Below are 10184 nucleotides of genomic sequence, written 5' to 3'. Positions count from 1 at the left end.
CTCTCTCTCTCTCTCTCACTCTCACCCACTCACTTCCTTGTCTCTTACTCTCTCACCACCACCCCCCTCTCTCTCTCACTCTCTCTCTCTCACCACCACCGCACCCCCTCTCACACACACACTCTCTCCCTCTCTCTCACCCTCCCTCCCTCTCTCTCTCTCTCTCCCTCTCTATCTCACCCTCCCTCCCCCTCTCTCTCCCTTTCTCCCCCTCCTCTCTCCCTCCCTCTCTCTCTCTCCCTCTCTTTCTCTCACTCTCTCCCTCTTTCTATCTCCCTCCCTCCCTCTCTCTCCCACCCTTCCTTCTCCTCTCCCTTCCTCTCTCTCTCACTCTCTCTCTCACACACCCTCCTTCCCTCTCTTCCTCTCCCTCTCTCCCTCCCTTTCACACCCTCCCTCTGCCTCTCCCTCTCTCTCTCTCCCTCTCTCACTCCCCTCCCTCTCTCTCTCTCACAACCTCCCTCTCCCTCTCTCACCCCCCTCTCTCCCTCTCTCCCACCCTCCCTCTCTCTCTCCCTCCCTCCCTCTCTCTCTCCCTGTTTTATTACCTTCCCCTTGTCCCTGCAGCCTGTTGGAACAGGCCTCGACCCCCTGGAAGGTCGCCCCAAGCTGATGGAATGGCGTGAGCGAGTCAAGCGTGACGTGGGCAAGGAGCTGTTCGATGAGGCCCACGAGAAGCTGATGAAGGAGAAGGAATCGTTAAAACATCTCGCCCCAAAATCTCCTCTGATGCAGCAGCTTGCAAAAAAACTGCAGAAAGTCTACAAATGAAGGGCTGGGCTCGTGAGACCTGGTGCTGGAGCTGCCTGTTAATGTCTACCTTGACATGGTCACCTTCACCATCTCCTACCTTCAAATAAACCACCAGAAACGATGGGAAGCTTCCCTCTCGTGGTTTGCTGATTTCTCTGCCCTTTATTTTGACTATTTTGCCTTTCTCTGGGGTCATGGGTCCCGCTGCCATGGTGGGGTTTGAACTGAAACATTTGCCAGTCGGTGGGGTGGGGGGGCCTGGGGTGAGGGGTTTTGTGGAACAGGTGATACCAGCCATCCTCACCCTTGACACTACCATCTCCTCAACCCACAAGGGATCGGGACTGGTTTAGGTTGGGATGGGCATGGGCGAGTTGGGCCGAAGGGTCTGTTTCCATGCTCTAGGACTTTAATGACTGGAATACACAATTCAGTCAGAGCACTGACTAGTTGACATGGCTTTAAGTGTGTTGGTTAAGGGATAAATACACATTGGAACATCGAAGATAGGAAGAGGTGTAGGCCAGCATGGAGAGGATGAGCTGCTGGAGTCTGCCAACCATCCTGACACCCTTCTGACCGACTCACAGCGTGAGTCTGCCCCTCAGGCTGACCTGGTAACTCTCAGTGTAACGCTGCAGCAAGGATCCTGTGTGCTCAGGGACACACGCACAGCTGATGGACTGGGCCAGGCTGCACCTCCCAGGCTCTATGCTCACTCTCACAGAGCTCACTCACTCTGCATCTCCCTGGAGTCTCACACCATCCCCACCCTGCTTTACCTTCCATGTCAGAAAGAAGTGCCTTGGCCTCACTGTGAGCAAACCCTCCCTAAAGGATACAGAGAGGAAAGAGCTCCAGGGGACTGATGGTCAGCTACATAACGGAGGTTTCACAGCCCACACTGCAGAGAGCTCTGGGGGGTGGGGGGAGCTGTGTGAGTGGGTGAGAGAGGGTCTGTGTGTGTGGGGTTATAGAATCTCTACAGTGTGGAAGCAGGCCATTCAGCCCATTGAGTCCACACCAACCCTCCAAAGGGCATCCCATCCAGATTCACCCCATCCCTGTAACCCTGCATTTCCCACGGCCAATCCACCCGAACCTGCACATCTTTGTGCAGTGGGAGGAAACCGGAGCACCCGGATAAAACCCACGCAGACACGGGGGGAATGTGCACACTCCACACAGACAGTCACCCGAGGCTGGGATCGAACCCGGGTCCCTGGCGCTGTGGGGCACACAGGGGGTGTGGGGAGTGGACTGGTGTTTGGACTGGAGGCCTGACACTGGCAGTGCTCTGTGGGGATCGGTGTAGGCTCCACTGATGTTTGTCATTTATATCAACGAGGGGGAAGTGAAAAATCACACAACACCAGATCGAGGGGACCCTTAGAAGAGTATAAAGGAAGTAGGAGTATACTTAAGGGGGAAATCAGGAGGGCAAAAGGGGACCTGAGATAGCGCTGGCAAATAGAGTTAAGGAGAAATCTACATGAAGGACAAAAGGGAAACTAGGGAGAGAATAGGGCCCCTCAAAGATCAGCAAGGCGGCCTTTGTGTGGAGCCACAGAAAATGGGGGAGGTACTAAATGAGTATTTTGCATCAGTGTTTATTGTGGAGAAGGATATGGAAGGTATAGACTGTGGGGAAATAGATGGTGACATCTTGCAAAATGTCCAGATTACAGAGAAGGAAGTGCTGGATGTCTCGAAACGGGTAAAGGTGGATAAATCCCCAGGACCTGATCAGGTGTACCCTAGAACTCTGTGGGTTGCTAGAGAAGTGATTGCTGAGATATTTGTATCATCGATAGTCACAGGTGAGGTGCCGGAAGACTGGAGGTCGGCAAACACGGTGACACTGTTTAAGAAGGGCGGTAAAAACAAGCCAGGGAACTATAGACCAGTGAGCCTGACGTCGGTGGTGGGCAAGTTTTCGGAGGGAATCCTGAGGGACAGGATGTACATGTATTTGGAAAGGCAAGGACTGATTAGGGATAGTCAACATGGCTTTGTGTGTGGGAAATCATGTCTCACAAACTTGATTGAGTTTTTTGAAGAAGTAACAAAGAGGATTGATGAGGGCAGAGCAGTAGATGTGATCTATATGGACTTCAGTAAGGCGTTCGACAAGGTTCCCCACGGGAGACTGATTAACAAGGTTAGATCTCACGGAATACAGGGAGAACTAGCCATTTGGATACAGAACTGGCTCAAAGGCAGAAGACAGAGGGTGGTGGTGGAGGGTTGTTTTTCAGACTGGAGGCCTGTGACCAGTGGAGTGCACAAGGATTGGTGCTGGGTCCTCTACTTTTTGTCATTTACATAAATGATTTGGATGTGAGCATAAGAGGTACAGTTAGTAAGTTTGCGGATGACACCAAAATTGGAGGTGTAGTGGACAGCGAAGAGGGTTACCTCAGATTACAACAGGATCCGGACCAGATGGGCCAATGGGCTGAGAAGTAGCAGATGGCGTTTAATTCAGATAAATGCGAGGTGCTGCATTTTGGGAAAGCAAATCTGAGCAGGACTTATACACTTAATGGTAAGGTCCTAGGGAGTGTTACTGAACAAAGAGACCTCGGAATGCAGGTACATAGCTCCTTGAAAGTGGAGTCGCAGGTAGATAGGATAGTGAAGAAGGTGTTTGGTATGCTTTCCTTTATTGGTCAGAGTATTGAGTACAGGAGTTGGGAGGTCATGTTGCAGCTGTACAGGATATTGGTTAAGCTACTGTTGGAATATTGCTTGCAATTCTGGTCTCCTTCCTATCGGAAAGATGTTGTGAAACTTGAAAGGGTTCAGAAAAGATTTACAAGGATGTTGCCAGGGTTGGAGGATTTGAGCCATAGGGAGAGGCTGAACAGGCTGGGGCTGTTTTCCCTGGAGCGTCTGAGGGGTGACCTTATAGAGGTTTACAAAATTATGAGGGGCATGGATAGGGTAAATAGGCAAAGTATTTTCCCTGGGGTCGGGGAGTCCAGAACTAGAGGGCATAGGTTTAGGGTGAGAGGGGAAAGATATAAAAGAGACCTAAGGGGCAACTTTTTCACACAGAGGGCGGTACGTGTATGGAATGAGCTGCCAGAGGAAGTGGTGGAGGCTGGTACAATTGCAACATTTAAAAGGCATTTGGATGGGTATATGAATAGGAAGGGTTTGGAGGGATATGGGCCGGGTGCTGGCAGGTGGGACTGGATTGGGTTGGGATATCTGGTCGGCATGGACGGGTTGGACCGAACCCATGCTGTACATCTCTATGACTCTATGACTCTATGACCAGGTTATAGTCCAACAGGTTTAATTGGAAGCACTAGCTTTCGGAGCGCTGCTCCTTCACCAGGTGGTTGTGGAGGACATAATTGTAAGACACAGAATTTATAGCAAACGATTACAGTGTGGTGTAACTGAAACTATACACCGAAAAATACCTTGATTGTCTGTTACTTTCAGCTGTCGGAATACCATGATAGTTTCACTTCTTTCATGTGTAAATCACAAAACATTTTTTCAAAAGTTACATTCTCAGGTTAACTGTAACAATTGGTGTGAGCTGGATAATAGGTTGAAGGTGTTAGCCCCTGTGTTCTGTTGTCTGTGCCATAAGGTTTGGACTGATTCTAATCTAAAAAGTGAGCTAACAGACTCTCACATGGATTCATGCAGTTCTTGAGCAAAGTCCAATGTAACTCTGCAAGTACAAATTCACCCCACACATGTATATGTGTATGTGTACGTGTGTGTGTGTGTGTACGTGTGTGTGTGTATGTGTGTGTGTACGTGTGTGTGTGTGTGTGTTGCCTGGGGGCTGAGTGTGAAGGGATTGGTTGCCGGGGGAACTGATTGTTGATGTGTGTGTGTTCTGTCTGTCTGGGGGATGTGGGTGTCTGTGAGAGAGAGTGTATACTTGCGTGTGAGTGTGGAGTGTCTAAGTCTGTGAGAGGATGAATGTGGGAGTGTGTGTCTGTCGGAGTGTGTGTGAATGGAAAGAGTGGTCTAAGTCTATCAGAGGATGTATGTGTGAGGGGATTGGTTGCCTGGGGCTGATTGTGAGGGGATTGGTTGCCTGGGGGCTGAGTGTGAGGGGATTGGTTGCCTGGGAGCTGAGTGTGAGGGGATTGGTTGCCTGGGGGCTGAGTGTGAGGGGATTGGTTGCCGGGGGCTGATTGTGAGGTGATTGGTTACCTGGGGGCTGAGTGTGAGGGGATTGGTTGCCTGGGAGCTGAGTGTGAGGGGATTGGTTGCCTGGGGGCTGAGTGTGAGGGGATTGGTTACCTGGGGGCTGATTGTGAGGGGATTGGTTGCCTGGGGGCTGAGTGTGAGGGGATTGGTTGCCGGGGGCTGATTGTGAGGTGATTGGTTACCTGGGGGCTGAGTGTGAGGGGATTGGTTGCCTGGGAGCTGAGTGTGAGGGGATTGGTTGCCTGGGGGCTGAGTGTGAGGGGATTGGTTGCCGGGGGCTGATTGTGAGGGGATTGGTTGCCGGGGGCTGATTGTGAGGTGATTGGTTACCTGGGGGCTGAGTGTGAGGGGATTGGTTGCCGGGGGCTGATTGTGAGGTGATTGGTTACCTGGGGGCTGAGTGTGAGGGGATTGGTTGCCGAGGGGACTGATTGTTGATGCAATGCTTCACCTCCCCTTAACCCTCAATCATCAATGTCAGCCCCACCCAGTGTCATGGAGCTGTAGGACGTGGATGATGGATGAGAGAATGGCCTCTAGACCATGGTCAGCTCATTGATGGAGGGAGATGAGGGCATGGGTCTCACCCCCCGAAGACCAGCAAGGAGCAGAGCCTTTACCAACCCGGCCTGGCATTGTGCAGCAACCCCAACCCCAATCGTCACGATCCACGGGGAGAATCCACTGGAGCATTCCCACTGAAACTGGCTGTGCTAGATCCTGCAAATCCACTGGGAAGACAGACAGACAGACGGACACCAGGGCCCATGAACAGGCCAACATCAAGGCACTGAGCCCATTCCCCAGCCCACACTCACCCGCCAGCCCACCCTGATTCCAAACTGCCCTCTAGGATGACCAACTATGGAATTTACGGAATGGGCAACAAGAGAGAGGTACAGCCAAGGTTAGTCCGTAATTCCGAGAAGAGAAACCGCTGGCTCCGTCCTGACTGATCATGGGACTTCCAACCCATCGGTCCACTGTTACCGAATGGAGTCCAATATTCCCACAACTGGGATGGACCCCTTTGGGATATGTCCTTTCATTCCCCAATGTGTGCCTGGGATGAACCACTTCCTTCCCAGCGTGCAAGTGGGAAGGTCGCATCCCCCGTTAATCCCCAGCATGTGACTGGGATGAACCCCTTCCTTCCCAGAGTGCAACTGGGAAGGTCGCATCCCCCGTTAATCCCCAGCGTGTGACTGGGATGAACCCCTTCCTTCCCAGCGTGCAACTGGGAAGGTCGCATCCCCCGTTAATCCCCAGCGTGTGACTGGGATGAACCCCTTCCTTCCCAGCGTGGAACAGGGAATGTCGCATGCCCCGTTAATCCACAGCGTGTGACTGGGATGAAACCCTTCCTTTCCAGTATTGAACTGGGAATGTCGCATCCCCCCCATATTCCCTAGCGTGTGACTGGGATGAACACCTTCCTTCCCAGCATGCAACTGGGAATATCACATCCCCCATTATTCCCCAGCGTGTGACTGGGATGAACCCCTTCCTTCCCAACGTGCAACTGGGAAGGTCACATGCCTCGTTATTCCCCAGCGTGTGACTGGGATGAACCCCTTCCTTCCCAACGTGCAACTGGGAAGGTCGCATCCCCCGTTATAAGGCAGCGTGTGACTCGGATGAACCCCTTCCTTCCCAGCGTGCAACTGGAAAGGTCGCATTCCCCGTTATTCCCTAACGTTTGACTGGGATGAACCCCTTCCTTCCCAGTATTGAACTGGGAAGGTCGCATCCCTCGTTATTCCCCAGCGTGTGACTGGGATGAACCCCTTCCTTCCCAACGTGCAACTGGGAAGGTCGCATCCCCCGTTATACCCCAGCGTGTGACTGGGATGAACCCCTTCCTTCTCAACGTGCAACTGGGAAGGTCGCATCCCCCGTTATATCCCAGCGTGTGACTGGGATGAACCCCTTCCTTCCCAGCGTGCAACTGGAAAGGTCGCATCCCCCGTTATTCCCTAACGTTTGACTGGGATGAACCCCTTCCTTCCCAGTATTGAACTGGGAACGTCGCATCCCTCATTATTCCCCAGTGTGTGACTGGGATGAACCCCTTCGTTCCCAGAGTGCAACTGGGAAGGTCGCATCCCCCTTATTCCCCAGCGTGTGACTGGGATGAACCCCTTCCTTCCCAACGTGCAACTGGGAAGGTCGCATCCCCCGTTATACCCCAGCGTGTGACTGGGATGAACCCCTTCGTTCCCAGAGTGCAACTGGGAAGGTCGCATCCCCCGTTATTCCCAAGCGTGTGACTGGGATGAACCCCTTCCTTCCCAGCGTGCATTGGGAAGGTCGCATCCCCCGTTATTCCCCAGCGTGTGACTGGGATGAACCCGTTCCTTCCCAGCGTGCAACTGGGAAAGTCGCAACCCCCGTTATTCCCCAGCGCGTGACTGGGACGAACCCCTTCCTTCCCAGCGTGCAACTGGGAAAGTCGCAACCCCCGTTATTCCCCAGCGTATGACTGGGATGAACCCCTTCCTTCCCAGCGTGCAACTGTGAAGGTCGCATCCCCCGTTATTCCCCAGCGTGTGACTGGGATGAACCCCTTCCTTACCAGCGTGCAACTGGGAAGGTCGCATCCCCCGTTATTCCCCAGCGTGTGACTGGGATGAACCCCTTCCTTCCCAGTGTTCAACTGGGAAAGTCGCATCCCCCGTTATGCCCCAGCGTGTGACTGGGATGAACCCCATCCTTCCCAGCATGCAACTGGGAAGGTCCCATCCCCCGTTATTCCCCAGCGTGTGCCTGGGATCCCCCATTATTCCCCAGCGTGTGACTGGGATGAACCCCTTCCTTCCTAGCGTGCAACCGGGAAGGTCACATCCCCCGTTATTCCCCAGCGTGAGACTGGGATGAACCCCTTCCTTCCCAGCGTGCAACTGGGAAGTTCGCATCCCCCGTTATTCCCCAGCCTGTGACTGGGATGAACCCCTTCTTTCCCAGCATGCAACTGGGCAGGTCGCATCCCCCGTTATTCCCCAGCGTGTGACTGGGATGAACCCCTTCCTTCCCAGCGTGCAACTGGGAAGGTCGCATCCCCCGTTATTCCCCAGCGTGAGACTGGGATGAACCCCTTCCTTCCCAGCGTGCAACTGGGAAAGTCGCAACCCCCGTTATTCCCCAGCGTGTGACTGGGATGAACCCCTTCCTTCCCAACGTGCAACTCGGAAGGTCGCAACCCCCGTTATTCCCCAGCGTGTGACTGGGATGAACCCCTTCCTTCCCAGCGTTCAACTGGGAAAGTCGCATCCCCCGTTATGCCCCAGCGTGTGACTGGGATGAACCCCTTCCTTCCCAGCGTGCAACTCGGAAGGTCGCTTCCCCCGTTATTCCCCAGTGTGTGACTGGAATGAACCCCTTCCTTCCCAGCGTGCAACTGGGAAGGTCGCAACCCCCGTTATTCCCCAGTGTGTGACTGGGATGAACCCCTTCCTTCCCAGCGTGCAACTGCGAAGGTCGCATCCCACGTTATTCCCCAGCGTGTGACTGGGATGAACCCCTTCCTTCCCAGAGTGCAACTGGGAAGGTCGCATCCCCCGTTATTCCCCAGCGTGTGACTGGGATGAACCCCTTCCATCCCAGCGTGCAACTGGGAAGGTCGCATCCCCCGTTATTCCCCAGCGCGTGACTGGGATGAACCCCTTCCTTCCCAGCGTGCAACTGGGAAAGTCGCAACCCCCGTTATTCCCCAGCGTGTGACTGGGATGAACCCCTTCGTTCCCAGAGTGCAACTGGGAAGGTCGCATCCCCCGTTATTCCCAAGCGTGTGACTGGGATGAATCCCTTCCTTCCCAGCTTGCATTGGGAAGGTCGCATCCCCCGTTATTCCCCAGCGTGTGACTGGGATGAACCCCTTCCTTCCCAGAGTGCAACTGGGAAGGTCGCATCCCACGTTATTCCCCAGCGTGTGACTGGGATGAACCCCTTCCTTCCCAGCGTGCAACTGGGAAAGTCGCAACCCCCGTTATTCCCCAGCGCGTGACTGGGATGAACCCCTTCCTTCCCAGCGTGCAACTGGGAAAGTCGCAACCCCCGTTATTCCCCAGCGTGTGACTGGGATGAACCCCTTCCTTCCCAACGTGCAACTGGGAAGGTCACATCCCTCGTTATTCCCCAGCGTGTGACTGGGATGAACCCCTTCCTTCCCAACGTGCAACTGGGAACGTCGCATCCCTCGTTGATCCCCAGCGTGTGACTGGGATGAACCCCTTCCTTCCCAGCGTGCAACTGGGAAGGTTGCATCCCTCGTTATTCCCCAGCGTGTGACTGGGATGAACCCCTTCCTTCCCAACGTGCAACTGGGAAGGTCGCATCCCCCGTTATAAGGCAGCGTGTGACTGGGATGAACCACTTCCTTCCCAGCGTGCAACTGGAAAGGTCGCATCCCCCGTTATTCCCTAACGTTTGACTGGGATGAACCCCTTCCTTCCCAGTATTGAACTGGGAAGGTCGCATCCCTCGTTATTCCCCAGCGTGTGACTGGGATGAACCCCTTCCTTCCCAACGTGCAACTGGGAAGGTCGCATCACCCGTTATACCCCAGCGTGTGACTGGGATGAACCCCTTCCTTCCCAGCGTGCAACTGGAAAGGTCGCATCCCCCGTTATTCCCTAACGTTTGACTGGGATGAACCCCTTCCTTCCCAATATTGAACTGGGAACGTCGCATCCCTCATTATTCCCCAGCATGTGACTGGGATGAACCCCTTCGTTCCCAGAGTGCAACTGGGAAGGTCGCATCCCCCTTATTCCCCAGCGTGTGACTGGGATGAACCCCTTCCTTCCCAACGTGCAACTGGGAAGGTCGCATCCCCCGTTATACCCCAGCGTGTGACTGGGATGAACCCCTTCCTTCCCAGCGTGCATTGGGAAGGTCGCATCCCCCGTTATTCCCCAGCGTATGACTGGGATGAACCCCTTCCTTCCCAGAGTGCTACTGGGAAGGTCGCATCCCCCGTTATTCCCCAGCGTGTGACTGGAATGAACCCCTTCCTTCCCAGCGTGCAACTGGGAAAGTCGCAACCCCCGTTATTCCCCAGCGCGTGACTGGGACGAACCCCTTCCTTCCCAGCGTGCAACTGGGAAAGTCGCAACCCGCGTTATTCCCCAGCGTGTGACTGGGATGAACCCCTTCCTTTCCAGCGTGCAACTGGGAAGGTCGCAGCCCCGTTATTCCCCAGCGTGTGACTGGGATGAACCCCTTCCTTCCCAGCGTGCAACTGGGAA

The 10184-nt window shown here is 54.2% G+C and overlaps 1 protein-coding gene across 1 annotated transcript in view; it reads left to right on the top strand.

Moving 5' to 3' along the window:
* The window catches only part of LOC148145765 (glutathione S-transferase theta-1-like), a 45359-nt gene extending 44485 nt beyond the window's left edge, over positions 1–874 (top strand). The window contains exon 5 of the mRNA XM_088000233.1: positions 568–874. Coding sequence (XP_087856359.1) covers positions 568–771 — 204 coding nt within the window. The 3' untranslated portion in view covers positions 772–874. The remainder of the gene's footprint in view (positions 1–567) is intronic.
* Positions 875–10184: the final 9310 nt, after the last annotated feature.

The sequence above is a fragment of the Chiloscyllium plagiosum genome, unplaced genomic scaffold, assembly GCF_037043375.1.
Source record: "Chiloscyllium plagiosum isolate Xiang-an unplaced genomic scaffold, Cpla_swu_hap1 HiC_scaffold_24, whole genome shotgun sequence".
NCBI classification, from domain to species: Eukaryota; Metazoa; Chordata; class Chondrichthyes; order Orectolobiformes; family Hemiscylliidae; genus Chiloscyllium; species Chiloscyllium plagiosum.
Note: the sequence above shows the minus strand (reverse complement) of the source record. Positions and strands in the feature narration are given on the sequence as shown.